This window comes from Giraffa tippelskirchi, chromosome 5 (genome assembly GCF_054371585.1).
Source record: "Giraffa tippelskirchi isolate mGirTip1 chromosome 5, T2T-mGirTip1v1.2.pri, whole genome shotgun sequence".
Taxonomy (NCBI): domain Eukaryota; kingdom Metazoa; phylum Chordata; class Mammalia; order Artiodactyla; family Giraffidae; genus Giraffa; species Giraffa tippelskirchi.
The window spans coordinates 157,941,301-157,960,061 of NC_137279.1; the positions used below are offsets into that span (position 1 = coordinate 157,941,301).

At 43.1% G+C, this 18,761-nt stretch overlaps 1 protein-coding gene across 5 annotated transcripts in view; it reads left to right on the forward strand.

Annotated features, from left to right (window-relative positions):
- Window positions 1-16,784: 16,784 nt before the first annotated feature.
- The window catches only part of DOCK7 (dedicator of cytokinesis 7), a 191,952-nt gene continuing 189,975 nt past the window's right edge, over window positions 16,785-18,761 (forward strand). For all 5 annotated transcript variants that reach the window (XM_081486625.1, XM_081486620.1, XM_081486621.1 and 2 more), the window contains exon 1: window positions 16,785-16,933. Coding sequence is in view for 4 of the 5 variants with exons in the window: in XM_081486620.1 (XP_081342746.1) it covers window positions 16,896-16,933 (38 nt within the window). In the remaining variant the exon portion in view is untranslated. The remainder of the gene's footprint in view (window positions 16,934-18,761) is intronic.

Below are 18,761 nucleotides of genomic sequence, written 5' to 3' on the forward strand. Positions count from 1 at the left end.
GTCTTTTGCAATTTCATACAAATTTAGGATTGTTTTTTCTATTTCTGTGAAGAATACCACTGGTATTTTGGCTGGGATTGCATTGAATCTACAGAAAGATTTAGGGATCAGGTCCATTTTTTCTTACCTAGTATGATAGAAAGCTTCTAGTTGTTCCCTAGGAAATTCCTTCTTCCCTTTGTTTATGATAGTTAACCTTTGTTTTTTAACTGGACACATGGCCTCACAGAATATAAACTCCATTTCTTAGCTATTCTTGCAGATAGGCAGGGGTTAAGTGTCTAAATTCTGGCTAATGGTATATAAACTGAGGTAATGTGAAAGTTCCAGGTCATAAACTTAAAGGGAAACATAACCTTTTCCCCATTTTACTATGTCTTAGACTATAAGGCATATGTGGGATTTGTGAATCATCTTAGAATGTGCAAATAAGGACAACATCTGACAGTCCATGTCCTGGAACTGTTCTACCAGCCCTGGATTGCTTATGCCCTAAAACCAGAAAAAACTTTTATCTTGTGCAAACCCGTATTATTGGGGTTTCTGTTACAGTAATCAGATCTATAGAGTGAAACCTTTGGATTAAAGCAACAATGCTTTGATTGGTCTTCCTGTCCCCACTTTTAACTTCTCTTTAATCTGTTTTCTTCACCAAAGTTGGAGTATTCACTGCAGAATTCAAATTTGACCAGATTGCTCCCTGTCATTTTTAACTCCCCATGACATTTATTTTCATACCGTTCATGGGGTTCTCAAGGCAATAATACTGAAATGGTTTGCCATTGCCTTCTCCAGCGGACCGCATTTTGTCAGAAGTCTCCACTGTGACCTGTCCATCTTGGGTGGCCCTACATGGCATGGCTCATAGTTTCATTGAATTAGACAGTGCTGGGGTCCATGTGATCAGGTTGAACTGACTCACTGGAAAAGACCCTGATGCTGGGAAAGATTGAAGGCAGGAGGAGAAGGGGATGAGATGAGAACAGAGGATGAAATGGTTGGATGGCATCACCAACTCAATGGATATGAGTTTGAGCAAGCTTCGGGAGTTGGTGATGGACAGGGAAGCCTGGTGTGCTGCAGTCCATGGGGTTGTAAAGAGTCGCACATGACTGAGCAACTGAACTGAACTGCCATTTCTTTTAGTGTGTACTTTACATTCCTTAGCCCGGCACACCAAAGCCTACATAATCCGGCCTCTGCTTTATCTCTCCAGTCTTACCTCTTACCATTCCCTACTTTATAGGCTGAGCTCAAATCACATAAAACCATGTGCAGCTTCACAGAAAAGCTAGGCTCTCATACCTCAGTGCACCTGTACATGCTGTTTACTCCGCTGCATGCACTAGTTTCTCTCTCTGACTAGTTTCTATTTGTCCTTTAGAGTTCAGGTCTCTTCCTCTTGGAAGTTTTTTCTTGGTCCCCTCTTACATTTTCCCAAAGTATTCTGTGCACATTTTTTTTTTTTATCAAAGAATTGCCTGTTTATTTATTTCCCCTGCACCTCCATCCCTTACCAATTTCCTGGAAAGCAAGGATTATTTTCTCATTAACTGTGTATCATCATGGCCTAGGACAAACCCTGTCACACAGCAGCACTCAGAAGATATTTATTCGGTTAGTGAATAAGTCAGTGAATGAATGGATACCATGGAGTCAAGAAAATAGCATTTGAGTGGAATATAGAGATCTGAGTTTTATGCCTGGTTTTGTCACTTCCTCAGTGGTTTTAGTTGGAAATCATTTCACTCCACTTCACTTAAGCTAGATAAGGTCTCAGGTTTCTTCCAGGTTCATGATTTACAAATACATCTTATAGAAAAATGTAAAAGTACACAAATGTTTAGAGCTGACAACTTTAAGGGGCTGGCAAGGTGATCCTGAAATTAAATGATGCTTGCTCCTTGGAAAGACATCTATGAAAAACCTAGACAGCATATTAAAAAGTAGAGACATCACTTTGCCTACAAAGGTCTGGTTTTTCTAGTCATATACGAATGTGGGAGTTGGACCATAACAAAGGCTGAGCGCCAAAGAATTGATCCTTTCAAATTATGGCGCTGGAGAAGACTCTTGAGAGTCCCTGGGCTATGGGGAGATCAAATCAGTCAATCGTAGGGTAAATCAGTCCTGAATATTCGTTGGAAGGACTGGTGCTGAAGCTGAAGCTCCAGTAGATTGGCCACCTGATGCAAAGAATTGACTTGTTGGAAAAGACCGTGATGCTGGAAAGATTGAAGGCAGGAGGAGAAGGGGACGACAGAGGATGAGATGGTTGGATGGCATCACTGACTCGATGGGCATGAGTTTGAGCAAGCTCTGGGAGCTGGTGATGGACAGGGAAGGCTGGGGTGCTGCAGTCCATGGGGTCACTCAACTGCGTGACTGAACAACAACAACATGGTTTTTCCTGAGAGTCCCTTGAACAGCAAGGAGATCAAACCAGTCAATCCTAAAAGAAATCAACCCTGAATATTCACTGGGAGGACTGATGCTGAAGCCGAAGTTCCAATACTTTGGCCACCTGATGCGAAGAGCCAACTTATTGGAAAAGACCCTGATGCTGGGAAAGCTTGAAGGCAGAAGGGAGAAGGGGGTAACAGAGAATGAAATGGTTAGTAGCATCACCGACTTAATAGACATGAATTTGAGCAAACTCTGGGAGATAGTGGAGGACAGAGGAACCTGGTGTGCTGCAGTCCATGGGGTCACAAAGAGTTGGACATAACTTAGTGACTGAAGAACAACAACAAAGGTAATTCTTGTTTTAAAAAAATGTACTTTGAAAAAGCATGCCATATAAATTATAGTAATATTTTAAATATTTTATAGTAATATTTAAGCTCTTTCTACTTACAGCTTTTAAGCTATTTTTGTAGCATCAGTTATTGTCACACAATCTTTCAGAAATATCTGTTATAATCTCTGTTTGAGAAGTAGAGAATGTGAGATTCAATGATATTAGGTAATGTATTTGAGCCATCAGCAGAGACAGGAGCAGTCAGAATCTGATTCAGAAATATCTTGATATAATATCCCACCTATTGTAAAACAATTGGGTGATATTATAGAGCTAAACTAGGAAAGAAAGCAATGAACTTTAAAGCAAATCATACATAGATTAAAATAGCAAAAACCAAAATTAAGGTGCTAGATGACATTCTATTTCAGAATCACATAATTATGGGGTTAGGGAGCATTCTTAACAGGTAATCATCTACCTTTAAGCAAGGCCACACCCAGTAATCCCTAAACAGAAATTATACAATTCTTCGAAATATTTAGAAAAAGAATATTCTACAACTCTTTTTCATACTGGTTCTAGTGCTATATGATACTGATAACAGAAAATTTACTACCTTAACAATTATCCAGAACTGAACCAGTTTTAGCAATGACCCCACACGTCCAAGATTCCCTTTCTTTCCTACTTGGGGTAGGCAGATTTCCAAGACACCTGCCAAAATTCCTGCCCCTGGTGTACATGTTCTGTATAAGCCTTTCCCAAGCTCATGGGTGGGAGACCTGTGGATATGAGATAGGTACTCACTTGATAGGTTATATTTTGTGATGACTGTATGGTGGTGGTCACCTTTGGCTAAAGAGAGATTGAAAACAAATTTACCAGGATTACATGGTGATATTTAGTGAGAAAATGAAATGCTACCTGAAGGCAGCTGCCTCACTTTCCTTATCTCTACCTCTAAAATGCTGTGTGATTTTTCCATCCTTTTCTTCCCTCCCCAGGTACCAGAGGAAAGGTACTTCTTTATCTCAAGGGTAACAAGTGTCTCTTTCAGATTATCAGTTGTTCATTCTACTCTTAGTCATTCCCCACAACATCCAACACACAGGGTCTGGTACCTGACAGAACCTTTGCATGACTCTAACTCTTTTGAACTTTGGAGCTTCTGCTTCTTTTCTGTGTCAGACCTCCTTGATCCAGATCTGCCCTACTGTTCCTAAGAACATCAGCCTCAGCTGGACCCAGATCCAGAGTGATAATCCCAAGCAGGTTTCACATTCTCGCCCAGTGATATGAGAAATGAATGGCACATAGGGTACCACTGACAATGGTTTCAAGCTGGCCCTGCAACCCAGTGTTTCCTCTACTTGCTTTATTTCCTTAAGCCCTAGCTACTTAGGCCTTTTAGTCTGGCTGCATGACAAATTCACTCTCATGAATTTCATCTCATGGCTACATGACAAACAGATTCAAGGGATTAGATCTGATAGACAGTGTGCCTGAAGAAATATAGACAGAGGTTCATGACATTGTACAGGTGGCGGTGATCAAGACCATCCCCAAGAAAAACAAATGCAAAAAGGCAAAATGGTTGTCTGAGGAGGCCTCACAAATAGCTGAGAAAAGAGGAGAAGCTAAAGGCAAAGGAAAAAAGGAAAGATATACCCATCTGAATGCAGAGTTCCAAAGAAGCGAGGAGAGACAAGAAAGCCTTCTTCAGTGATCAATGCAAAGAAATAGAGGAAAACAATAGCATGGGAAAGAGTAGAGATCTCGTCAAGAAAATTAGAGATACCAAGGGAACATTTCATGCAAAGATGGGCACAATAAAGGAGAGAAAGAGTATGGACCTAACAGAAGCAGATGATATTAAGAAGAGGTGGCAAGAATACACAAAAGAACTCTACAGAAAAGATCTTAATGACCCAGATAACCATGATGGTGTGATCACTCACCTAGAGCCATCACCCTGGAGTGTGAAGTCTAGTGGGCCTTAGGAAGCATCACTACGAACAAAGGTAGTGGAGGTGATGGAATTCCAGTTGAGTTATTTCAAATCCTAAAAGATGATGCTGTTAAAGTACTGCATTCAATATACCAGTGAATTTGGAAAACTCAGCAGTGGCCACAGGACTGGAAAGGGTCAGTTTTCATTCCAATCCCAAAGAAAGGCAATGCCAAAGGATGTTCAAACTACTGCACGATTGCACTCATCTCACACGTGAGCAAAGTAATGCTCAAAATTCTCCAAGCCAGGCTTCAACAGTACATGAACCGTGAACTTCCAGATGTTCAAGCTGGTTTTAGAAAAGGCAGAGGAACCAGAGATCAAATTGCCAACATCCATTGGATCATCAAAAAAGCAAGAGAGTTCCAGAAAACATCTATTTCTACTTTATTGACTGTGCCAAAGCCTTTGACTATGTGGATCACAAAAAATGGTGGAAAATTCTCCAAGAGATGGAAATACCAGACCACCTGACCTACCTCCTAAGAAATATGTATGCAGGTCAAGAAGCAACAGTTAGAACCCTACATGGAAAAATGGACTGGTTCCAAATTGGGGAAGGAGTACATCAAGGTGTATATTGTCACCCTGCTTATTTAACTTATATGCAGAGTTGCTGCTGCTGCTGCTGCGAAGTCGCTTCAGTCGTGTCCGACTCTGTGCAACCCCATAGACGGCAGCTCACCAGGCTCCACCGTCCCTAGGATTCTCCAGGCAAGAATACTGGAGTGGGTTGCCATTTCCTTCTCCAGTGCAGGAAAGGGAAAAGTGAAAGTGAAGTCGCTCAGTCGTGTCCGACTCTGAGCGACCCCATGGATTGTAGCCTACCAGGCTCCTCCATCCATGGGATTTTCCAGGCAGAGTACTGGAGTGGGGTGCCATTGCCTTCTCCGATATGCAGAGTACATCATGTGAAATGCCAGGCTGGATGAAGCACAAGCCGGAATCAAGATTGTCGGGGGGAATATCAATAACTTCAGATATGCAGATGAACACCATCCTTATGGCAGAAAGCAAAGAGGAACTAAAGAATGTCTTGATGAAAGCGAAAGAGCTGGCTTAAAACTCAATATTCAAAAAACTAAACTCATGCCATCCAGTCCCACCATGGTAAACAGATCGGGAAACAATGGAAACAGTGAGAGACTTCATTTTCTTGGGCTCCAAAATCACTGCAGATGGCGACTGCAGCCAGGAAATTAAAAGACATTATTTGCTCCTTGGAAGAATAGCTATGACAAACCTAGACAGCATATTAAAAAGCAGAGCCATTACTTCACCGACAAAGGTCAGTCTAGTGAAAGATACCACTTTTCCAGTAGTCATGTATGGATGTGAGAGTTGGATGGTGAAGAAAGCTGAGCACTGAAGAATTGATGCTTTTGAACTGTGGTGTTGGAGAAGACTCTTGAGAGTTCCTTGGACTGCAAGGAGATCCAACCAGTCCATCCTAAAGGAAATCAGTCCTGAATATTAACCGGAAGGACTGATGCTGAAGCTGAAACTCCAATTCTTTGGCCACCTGATGCAAAGAACTGACTCCTTAGAAAAGACCCTGATGCTGGGAAAATTGAGGGCAGGAGGAGAAGGGGACAACAGAGGATAAGATGGTTGGAGGGCATTACCGACTTGATGGACATGAGTTTGAGCAAGCTCTAGGAGTTGGTGATGGACTGGGAAGCCTGGTGTGCGGCAGTCCATGGGGTCATAAAGAGTCAGGCACAACTGAATGACTGAACTAAACTGAACTTGATAAATTCATTCTCCGAGCTTTCAAGTCTCTGTCTTCTCTAATCAGCAGGCTGTCTTCTTCTTTCTGATATCACACTCTTTGGGGCTTTTTTTCACCTTAGGAAGAACGAGGTAATGAGTCCTCATGCTTCCAGTCAGTGATCAAAAACTGCTGAGTGTTTCACAAAAGTGTATTATTTTACAGTCTTTTTTTCTGGACCCCAAAACTATACACATTGTATTTGGGTTAGAATGTTAGAACTTCTTCAGAGTAAGAGGGAATTCTTTCTATCTAATGGCTTTCCAGCTAGGACTTGTGTTTTTTTCTACCTTAAAAATGAAACATTGTTTCTTCCTGAATCTTGAGCCTCCTAGTTTTTGGATTGGAATGACACCAGCCATTTCTTTATAGCAACTCTCTTTCCCTTCTCTTCTCTTTTTCTCTCTCACTCTTTCTCCAATTTGTTCTGTTTCTCTGGAGAATCTTAATACAGTATTCCACTTACATCTATTTTATTCTGTTTTATAATGATAGATTTATTGAGATATTTGATACAATAAGATATACATATATCTGGGCTTTGTCCTTGGTATCTGACACAGAGCTTCTAAAATCCTTGAAATTTCCTGGGTGACAGAGGTGTTAGGAGCATCTTTTGTTGTTTGTAACAATCTCTTTTCAATTGTTTCAGTTCAGTTCAATTGCTCAGTCAAGTCTGACGCTTTGCAATCCCATGGACTGTAGCACACCAGGCCTCTCTGTCCATCAGCAACTCCCAGAGTTTACTCAAACTCATGTCCATTGAGTTGGTGATGCCATCCAACCATCTCATCCTCTGTTGTCCCCTTCTCCTCCTGCCTTCAATCTTTCCCAGCATCAGGGTCTTTTCAAATGAGTCAGTTCTTCCTATCAGGTGGCCAAAGAATTGGAGTTTCAGCTTCAACATCACTCCTTCCAATGCATATTCAGGACTGATCTCCTTTAGGATGGACTGGTTGGATCTCCTTGAAGTCCAAGGGACTCTCAAGAGTCTTCTCCAACACCACAGTTCAAAAGCATCAATTCTGTGGTGCTCAGCTTTCTTTATGGTCCAACTCTCACATCCATACATGACTACTGGAAAAACCATAGCCTTGACTAGACGGACCTTTGTTGGCAAAGTAAATCTCTGCTTTTTAAGACGCTGTCTAGGTTGGTCATAACTTTTCTTCCAAGGAGCAAGTGTCTTTTAATTTCATGGCTGTAGTCATCATCTGCAGTGAGGTTGGAGCCCCCAAAAATAAAGTCTGCCACTTTTTCCACTGTTTCTCCATCTATTTGCCATGAAGTGATGGGACCAGATGCCATGATCTTAGTTTTCTGAATGTTGAGTTCTAAGCCAACTTTTTCACTCTCCTCTTTCACTTTCATCAAGAGGCTCTTTAGTTCTTCTTCGCTTTCTGCCATGAGGGTGATGCCATCTGCATATCTGAGGTTATTGTTATTTCTCCCGGCAATCTTGATTCCAGCTTGTGCTTCAGCCCAGCATTTCTCATGATGTACTCTGCCTAGAAGTTAAATAAGCAGGGTGACAATATACAGCCTTGACCGTACTCCCTTCCCTATTTGGAACCAGTCTGTTGTTCCATGTTCAGTTCTAACTGTTGCTTCCTGACTTGCATATAGATTTCTCAAGAGGCAGGTCAGGTGGTCTGGTATTCCCATCTCTTTAAGAATTTTCCACAGTTGTGATCCACACAAAGTCAAAGACTTTGGCATAGTCAATAAAGCAGAAGTAGATGTTTTTCTGGAACTCTCTTGCTTTTTCGATGATCCAAAAGATGTTGGCAATTTGATCTCTGGTTCCTCTGCCTTTTCTAAATCCAGCTTGAACATCTGGAAGTTCTTGGTTCATGTACTATTGAAGCCTGGCTTGGAGAATTTTGAGCATTACTTTACTAGCATGTGAAATGAGTGCAATTGTGTGATAGTTTGAGCATTCTTTTGCATTGCCTTTCTTTGGATTGGAAAATTCAATTGTATGGGTTTATGGTAATGAGGTGACTCCTGGTGGGTCTCTAGATTGCATTAGGTTGGGAGCTGGTTGCCAGAAGAACCAATTAGGAGATTACAGGTTTGGAACTTTCAGCCCTATCCATAGACTTCTGTGGAGAGGAGGAGCTGGAGATTGAGGTCAGTCACCAGTAGCGGATGATTTAATCAGCTGTGTCTACATTATAAAACCTCCATAAAAACCCTAGATGACATTGTTTGGAGAGTTTCTGAGTTGATAGACATCTTTCTACCAAGTGCACCCCAACTTCACAGGGACAGAAGTACCTGTGCTGGGCCTCTTCTGGATCTTGCCCTAAGTACCTCTATCTGGCCATTCATTTTGTAGTGTTTATGTAAGCTGGTCATAGTAAGAAAATAATGTACTTGAGTTCTGTGAGCTATTCTAGCAAATTAGTGAAACTGGAAAGGGAACTGTGGTAACCTACTGAACTTACAGCCGGTTGGTCTGAAGTCAAGTAGTGACCTCTGACTTGAAACTGTCATCTGAGTTGGGGGTAATCTTACAGGACTGAGCAGGATTAACTTGTGGGGTCAATCAAACCGCAGGTAGGTCGTGTCAGAACTGAAATGAACTACAGACACTCAATTGATGTTCAGAGAGTTGGAGAATTGGTTTGTGTGGGGAAAAAAACTCCTCATATTTGGTGTCAGAGTGTTGTGAATAAAGTCAGTTCAAGATATAATTCACATTTCACATAATCCAGCCATTTAAAGTGTAAAATTTAAGTAGATTTCAGGGGGGTAGTGGGAGGAAATGGAAGATTGGGATTGACATATGTACACTATTGATGCTATGTATAAAACAGACAAGTAAGGAGAATTGGAAGGAAATCCCAAAAAAGAGGGGATATATGTATACATGTAACTGATTCACTTTGCTGTACAGTAGAAATTAACATAACATTGTAAAGCAACTATGCTCCAATAAAAATTAATTAGAAAATAAACACACACACACAAATTTATATAGATTTTAGTACATTCACAGAGTTGTACAGCTATCACAATTAATTATAGCACATTTTAACTGCCTCCCAAAGAAACGTTATACCTATAAGGAATCATTCTCCATTCTCCCTTTGTCTCAGCCTCTGGGGAGCACTAATCTACTTTCTGTCTCTGTGGCTTTGTCTATTTCACACTTTTCATGCAAATTGTGACCCATTGTGTCTGGTTTCTCTCACTTAGCATTTTTCAAGATCCATTGTAGCATGTATCAGGGTTTTATTTTTATTGTCAGGTAATATTCTATTATATGGATATACAACATTTTGTCCATCAATTAGTTGATTGGCATTTGGGCTGTCTCCACTTTTTGGCTGTTATGAAGAATGCTGCTATAAACATTTCATGGGCAAATTTTTGTGTGGACGTATGTCTTCATTTCTCCTGGGTATATACCGAAGAATGGAATTTCTAGGTCACATGGTTACTCTATATATAAACATGTTGTGGACCTGCCAGACTGTTTTCCAAAAAATGGCAGGACTATTTTACATTCGTATTAGCGATATAAGGGGATTCCAATTTCTTTACATCCTCATCAACACTTATTAATATCTGTCCTTTAGATTCTAGTCATCCTAATGGGTGTGAAGTGATATTTCTCTGTGGTTTTGATTTGCATTTCTCTCATGGCTAATGATGTTGAACACATTATTCATACGTGTATTGGCCATTTGCATATCTTCTTTGGAGAAACATCTGTTCAAATTGTTTGCCTATTTTAAAAATAGGTTATTTCTCTTTCTACTATTGACATATAAGTGTTGTTTATATATTTGAGACATAAGCCACTTATGAAATAAAAGATTTGCAAAAATTTTCTCCCGTTCTTTGGTTTGCTTTTTCACTTTCTTGATGGTGGTGTCTTTTGAAATACAAACATTGTTAATTTCAATGATGTCCAATTCACCTTTTGTTGCTTGTGCTTTTATTCTATTTTCAATCTTTTAAAAATTCCTTGCTATTTATTTCTATCTGCTATTTATTTCAGGTCATTCTGTTCTGTAGTATTTGTCATATCCTCACTTTTGCTAATTGCAACCCTGTGTGCATGTGTGCTGTCGCTGCAGTCAGGTCCAACTCTTTGCGACCCTGTGGGCTGTGTCTGCCAGGCTCCTCTGTCCGTGGGTTTATCCCAGCAAGAATACTGGAGCGGGCTGCCTTTTCCTTCTCCAGGGGATCTTCCCCACCCAGGGATTGAACCCATGTCCCTGCAGGTCCTTCACTGGCAGATGTATTCTTTACCATTGAGCCTCCTGGGAAGCAAACTGCAACCCTAGGATATTACTTAACATGTTCCCCAAGCCCCTATATTTTTATAGGCTCATAATTAGATCCAGAGGCTTGATCAGATTTGGGTTTAAAGTTCTCATAGAAATATTTCATAGGTGGTACCGCATGCATGGTAAACATCTCATCTTTATGTCATATGAGGAGGAATATAGTGACTGATTGAGTTTTTTTGATAGTAAGATTAATCAGTGGGTTCTGTTCTTATTGGCCTGACCCAACCATTTAAAATTCCTCAACAGTCTCTTATTTAATGTTTTATCAGCTATAATGTTTGGGTCACTACTGTCCAATAGAAATTTCTATGATGATGGAAATGTTCTATCTATAAACTGTCCTATGCCTCTAATCACATGTGGCTATTGAATACTTGAAAAATGCCTAATACCACTGAAAAGTGATTTTTAAACTTTAATTAATTAAAATGTAAATGGTCACATATGGCAAGTGGTTAATGGATAGTGCAGGTCTAGATTCACTATTTCACCAGAGTCTGTACTACCTCTGCAGCTGTTTGCTTGAATTCTTCTAAAAGAAGAACTTTCCCTCATCAAGTATGACTACCTTTAAATACAGCTCATTCAGAAAAGACATAACATGGGGTTATTTTTAAAGGGGGCACTGAGCCTACATTTCAGGCCACGTTGATTGGGATAGTCTAGCCTTCTGGCCATTTCCAGCTAAAGAACCATGAAGAGCAAATATATTCTGTTCTAGGAGGATTGTTACTGTAGTCTCTGTGTCACTTTCAGGGTTCTGTAATATAAACTACGAGTGCTTCGTACTTCTTCCCCACAGCTCATCTCTGATTTTAGTGGCAGCCCTGGTGGACAGTTATGTTCACAGATGGCTTCCCATCTGAAGCACCTACCGTATCTCTCAACTTTTTGCAGCACAGAGTGTGGAAGTGTTAATGTCCCTAGGGTCAGCCTTCAACCAAGGATAGCTAAATACTCAACCTCAGAGGGCCAGTTCTGAAGTGCATACTAAACAGTTCTCCTGACAATGGAAGGCAGGATTAAGCTTTGATGCTCACAGAGCTAATAATGCCCTCTTTACTGACTCTCTCCTCTGGTCCACTCTCTCTACTCCTTCTTTCCAGTTTCTTAGGATCTCTTCTCTAATAAACTCTGCCTGCTTCCAAGTTGTGTCTCAAGCTCTGCTTTAGGAAAATGTAAATTAGGGATCTCATAATTATGATCTGAAAATACTTTAGTCCACGGCATCCATTCACTCAGAAATATTTACTGAGTGATTATAATGGATCAGGTAGTGTTTTAGATACTGAAAATATGATAGTGAACAGGAGATTAAGTCTGATGGAGTACATGGATAAATAGGCAATGATTGAGTAATGTATCAAGCATTATAACAGAGTAGACATGAGTGCTACTAGCTGTGAAGTGTGGTCAGGTTAGGATCCCTGAATCACATTTGCTAGGTATTAAGAGAGTGAACGACAGAGGGGCTTCCCAGGTGGCTCAGTGGTAAAGAATTCGCCTGCCAATGAAGGAGTCTCAGGAGGTGCAGTTTCGACCCCTGGGTCGGGAAAATCCCCTGGAGGAGGAAATGGTAACCCACTCCAGTATTCTTACCTGGGAAATCCACTGGACTGAGGGCATACAGTCCATGGGGTTGCACAGAGTCGGACATGACTTAGCAACTGAGCACACACACACACAAATGACTGAGGACAAGCCAAAGCATCTCCACCTTGGACTTTGTGTCCAACTCCCAGGCTTCAGTTTGGGACTGAGGCAAGCCCAAGAGGCATGGCACAGTCCTCCCTTCCCCCCAGGCCACACCCCTTTAGCCTTCCTAGAGCCTTCAGTAGAGGGAACACCATGTCACTTACTGCATGAATCCAGTGGTGCTTAATTAAAGCACAAGCTTGAAAAAGAGGAACCAGTCCCCACCCTCCCCCAAACCCCCAAAGAGATCACATCCTACGCACAAAACTAAACCTTCATTTCTTGTGTGTTTGCTCAGTCGTGTCTGACTCTTTGCGACCCCATGGACTGTAGTCTGCCAGGCTCCTCTGTCCATAGGATTTCCCAGGCAAGAATACTGGAGTGGGTTGTCATTTCCTCCTCCAGGAGATCTTCCCACACTAGGGATCAAACCTGTGTCTCCTTTGTCTCTGGCATTAGCAGGTGGATTCTTTACCACTGTGCCACCTGGGAAGCCCCCTTTATTCCTCATGACACAAAAGCTGCCTGTTTGTACTGTGGCCTTAGAACCTTGACCTTGCCACAACTGCTGTCCTCCTTAGTACTTTTTAATAGGGGAAACCCGAGCTTGATAAAAGTTAGAATGTGAAACTAATATGACTTTCCTTTCTTTTTTCTCTTTTTTTCCTTCTCTATCCCTAAGTCTTCTGCTTGAAGACTTTAGAAAGCTGTTTATCTAGTGAGAAAACTGTACCGAGGCTTTCTTACCTAAAATTAATGACTTGGGGGCTATGCTGCCAAATTGGTCCTGGTCCCTGATAAGTACTTCCTTCTCCAGGATCTTTCCATCAGGGGGGAACTTGGGTCTTGAACCCCAGTCAATGGTTAGGCCATTGGTGCTCCCAGGGTTCCAATGAGCCTTTCCATAAAGTTTTAACTGGGTTAAACATGAAATAAACTCCATCCAGTTTCACCACCTCATGTGAAACGAACATCTTGGGACCTCCCTGATGGTCCTATGGCTAAGACTCTGTGCTCCTAATGCAGGGGCCCAGGGGCCATCCCTGGTCAGGGAACTAGATCCTACAGGACGCAACTAAGAGTTTGCATGCCACAACTAAAGACCTGGTACAGCCAAATAACTAACTATTAAAAAAAAAAAGAAATGAGTATCTTGTCTTCACCTGATGCTGAGAACTGATACTGTCTAGAACTTATACGTACTGTCCTGAATTTTTCCTGTTGTAGTACTAATTTTTCCCATTTGCTAATGACAGAAAACACAACACAAATTAGCTTAAGCAACAACTAAAAAAACAAAAGCAACACTTCTCCCCCCAGCACATTATTAGTTCATGTAACTGCAAAGTCCAAGGCTCAAGTAATGCATAAGGATTCTCTTTCCATCTTTTGCTCTCTTCTCTGCTGTGACTGACTTCACTCTTAGGAAAGCCTTCTTTGAGTGGAGGCCACTGGTATAACACATGCAATTTTTAGTTCTGATTGGGCCCAACCATCTTGCCTTGACCCATTTGGTTATCCCAAAACCAGACACGGAAGCCAGGGGAACGGGCTGATTGGCTTGGCCAGGCCTGAAGTGAAGTGAAGTGAAAGTCACTCAGTTGTGTCTGACTCTTTGCGACCCCATGGACTATACAGTCCATGGAATTCTCCAGGCCAGAATACTGGAGTGGGTAGCCTTTCCCTTCTCCAGGGGATTTTCCCAACCCAGGGATCGAACCCAGGTGTCTGGCATTGCAGGCAGATTCTTTACCAGCTGAGCTACAAGGGAAGCCAAGGCTTATCCTTGAAACTGGGGTGGGGAATCAGCTGTATAGAAGTATGGCGATTGATACCAGTGTGTATGTGTGTGTGTGTGTGTGCACGCACATGCATGCGTGTGCATGCTGGGGGTAGCGTGGGGAGCTTGGATGCTGGTCAACCAAAAATATTCCCCTCTCAGTTCCTCTGTTGAGCTCCATACATTTCCCTGAGATTGGACTCCTGTGGGACATGAATATTTGCCCACTTTGCCCACACTGGGCTTGTCTTGATACTAGCTCTTCTCCAGAGGTGGGGACCACCATTCTCACTTCAAGTATTCCCCAGACTCTGTCTAGCCTGCTTACAGCTTGTCCTCTTCCTGCTCTAAATGTTCCCAGCAAGCTGCACAGTGCATGTAATGTCCTTTCAGACACTTTGGCAACTAGTGAGTCATGGACACAAAGAACCATTCAAAGCAGAATGTGGTTAGTTCTCTGAAAGAGTAGTGAAAAGATGTTTGGAGAGCAGAGATAAAGGCATATAACATCTGGCTGGCAGCATGAGAGCAGACAAACAATTCAGTGACTATCAAGCACCCAGGACAAGCTTAAGGGTAGGATGAACAATGATAATAAGAGTGATAATATTAACAGTAGCTAATACATATAGTACTTAACCATATGCCAGGCCCTGTTCGAAGAATTGTATGTGAATTAACGAATCCTCACAATACTCTTTCAAGTAGGTACAGTTATTACCCTATTTCAGAGTTGAGATCAAGTAACTTGCCCAAGGTCACATAGTAAGGAGGTGGCAGCATATGATTAGGTTCCTATCATGGGTGGATAGGATCTTAAAGGCCAAGATATAGTGTTAGTCTTGACTAACAGTTCTTTGAGAGGCTGTTTCATGTTTGCCAACAAACGCAAACTTCCTAAGAGCAGCAGTTTGGACTACACATGGACTACACTTTAGACTACACTTGGGGAGAGGCTACATATGTACATTTTTGAATAGACTCTCTTTACAGGAATGAGCATTGTTATACAAATGAATGAAGTCTCCCACAGCTGTTAGAACAAGAAGATAAGACAGGAAGTTAGCGATCTGACTGAGGCTTTTTACCTCTGACTCAATGTGTGACTCTACAGATCACCTAACTCTCTGTTGATAATTTGCCAGCTGTAAAAGAGAGGGAGGGCTTCCCAGGTTGCACAATGGTGAAGAATCCGCCTGCCAATGCAAGAGATGCAAGAGACATGGGGATGATCCCAGGGTCACGAAGATCCCCTGGAGTAGGAACTGGCATCTCACTCCTGTATTCTTGCCTGGCAAGTACCATGGATTGAGGAATCTGTCGGGCTAGAGTCCATGGGCTCACAAAGAGTCAGACACAACTGAGCACACACGCGTGTGCAGGCACACAAATATACATATTAAAGTCTTGAAACAGTTAAGAGAAAGCTACTAAAATTCAGGTATTTTTTCTTAGTTTCACCGCAACATTAGTAACCAGCAAATATGCATCAGGAGCCAAATACACTAGACACTATGGGATTACAACAGAGTAATGAAACGGGATTTCTACCAGTCCCTATTTTATAGATTTGATGGGCAAGATCAGTTTGATTGGTAAACATTCAGATTACTTAGCAGAATGTCAAAATGGCAAAGTACATTAGAACTCATCTGGTTCAACACATACAAGTGGAAAATGAGATTCAAAAGAAATAGATTCAGGAAGAGTCTTATTACTGCAGAAACACTTGTCCTCAAAGAAAAGGCTTGGGCTCTGGATTTTAGTTTGGGTTGAAGACGTTACCATCTGTATGACCTAGGGCCACTCGCTTAGTTTCTCTGAACCAAATTCCTTTTCTCTAAAATAGGGATAATAACAACTTATTTCCAAGAGCTGTTGTAAAGATTGAGTAAAATCGTGTGTGTAAAACTCTAACCCAGGGCCTGGCTTAGGACCACAAGCAACTATTATTATCGTGACCTCTGCAGGAGAAAGCTCTTTTCTGGCTCTTTTTCTATAAGAAAACCCATTCTTTCCCCAGCGAGACCCCATTCACAAGGTCGCAGCAGAACAGAAAGTGCTTTCAACTGCTGGGAGATGGGCGCTGCAAGAACACGGACCCAGCCATCCCGGGCGGTAGAGCACAGCCCCTTCGGCCAAGCCTAACTTCCATTTCCTTCCCTTCCTTTTCGGGAGAGCCAGGCTCCCCCCACGCGCTCGGTTATCTTATTTTCCTGAGCCTCGTCAGGTCGCTGGCCCCTCTCTGCGTCCTTCTGATCATGTGGGCCCCGCGGCAGCCGTGCGGTCACGGCCAGCGGCTGGGTCCCTCCACGCCCCATTCTTCCTTTTGGCTCCCGCGGGCCGGAGTTGCGTTCTGAAGCCCGGGTTCCCGCGGGGATTGACGCGCTGGGGGAGGAGCGGTTTCTTGCTGCGCGCCTCTCAGGAGCATTACGGCTGGGCTCGTTCCCGGCTCCGGCCGCCAGCCCCAGCCTCCCGGGTCCGGAGCGGGGACTGGAGGAGGCGGCGAGGGAGGGAGCGCGAGCGAGGAGGCACGCGCCCGCCCGCTTGTCCGCGCCCAGACCGCCGCCGCCGCCGCCTTAGCAGCCATGGCCGAGCGCCGCGCCTTCGCCCAGAAGATCAGCAGGTAAATCTGGAGCGTGTGGCGCGCCGCCGCAGCCGGAGGAAGAGCCGGAGAGTCCTCCCGGGCCCGGCCTAGGAGGCGGGTGGGTGTGGCGACGGGGACGCCGGGATCCCGCGGCCTGGTCGGCTGCTGGGCGGAGGGGCCGAGGGGACTCGCCGGGGCTGCCGAGGCCTCGCGCGGCGCTCCTGCCTCGGTCCTCAGCCCTCGCCTACCCCGAGGGCGCAGAGAGCCCCGCGCGCCCGCCTCCGCCGGCTCCTTGGCCGCCCGGGCCTGGAGTTTGGCGGCGGCTTATTGAAAGGCAGGCGTGGTAAGCTCGGCGCTCGGCCGCTCCGCGCTTCCCGAATTCTTTGTGTCCCCACCCCCGGGCTGGCCAGGGCCCTTTCCCTCTCTCCGCCCACCCTCGGTTCTCCCCAGGAGGGTGCGGGGGGTCCGCCCTCGTCTCCACCCCAACAAAAGGTTCGGTGCGCGGTGGACTCCCGGCGGAGGAGGGAGGCCGCCCCTCCTTCACGCCCCTTCACCCTTCGGAGAAATCTGACACGAACCCTCTTTGCACCCAGGGGGTCTTGTTCAGAGTGGGCGCGTGCACCCAGAATGGAAAACGTACGGCCAGAATGAAAAGTTGAGAACCTGTGCCTTGCACCTTCGGTGTGCAGCTGCAGGATCTGCCGAATTGTACTCTGGAGCTTGATCCTAGTAGCGTGTGAATGTAAATTACCCTGTGGTTCTCGTAGCTCCGGAGAAAGATGGATGATAGGCAGTGTTCTTTACACGCCGGCCCTTTGACTCGTGTTTTAGGAGTCTAGAAGTAAAAAGTAAATGATCAAGGCTGAGTTTTCTTTTACCTACTTGTGCTGAGAAGCTTGCCGTCTTTCTCCCCTCTAAAACTAAAAATTGTATTACTGGGGAGGATTTTAATATTTGTAGACTTTGTGAAATATACGGATGTATACGACGCTAGATATTCTGTTAATTATGAAGTCGCAAGAAAAGAAACATTCGAATATATTACTTTTTCGACAATTATGTTTCCTTGACTCTGGATCTTTTTAGTTTACTGTTATTTCTTAAAGATTTTTTGGCCTGCCGAACAGGTCCGTCCTTAACTATCTGAACTTCCATAGTGTTACTCTCTTTTGGTTACGTTTTTCATTTAAAACTAACATCTCTTTAAGCTTTGTGCTTACTTTTTTTCTTTCGAACTTTAAAACATATTTCATTTCCTCCTTAGGAGGCAAAATAGCAAATGCTTAAGAGCATAGAGGCTCAGTCTGTGACATGGGCTGAAAGCCTGCTTGTTGCTTTCTAAGTTGACACCTTGGCCAAATTGATTAAGTTCTCTTAAGCTTTAGTTTTAAGCTGGTCTGGATAATGGGTAAAAACAAACCAAAAAAGGGTACCCAGCTCATAGAGTTGTTGTAAACATTGTGGCATAATTTGTGTAAAGCTTTTAGTATGGTGTATGGCTCCTGCTAGCTATCACTGAACTCTGACAATAATTAGTATAATCTAGGGAGCTGTGATAGACTTGATAGGAATTTATTACTTAATAGGAAATTATTACTTTTGTTCTTTTTTTGTAAAATAATTTGATCTTGTTTCTGAAGATAGTGCCATTTAAAAATAAATATATTACTTGACATGCATGCTAAGTATTAATTTCTCTTAAATAGAGCCAAAAGCTTATCTCTGAGAACACTGTGCTGATCAAGAAAGTGCACATTAGGGAGTTAGGTATGAAAGATATACAATGTCTGTTCTCCAGTCATGGAATTTGTCCTCAGATAGACATGACAAAACACAAGAAAAAAAGATAACCAGTTTTGCAAAACAA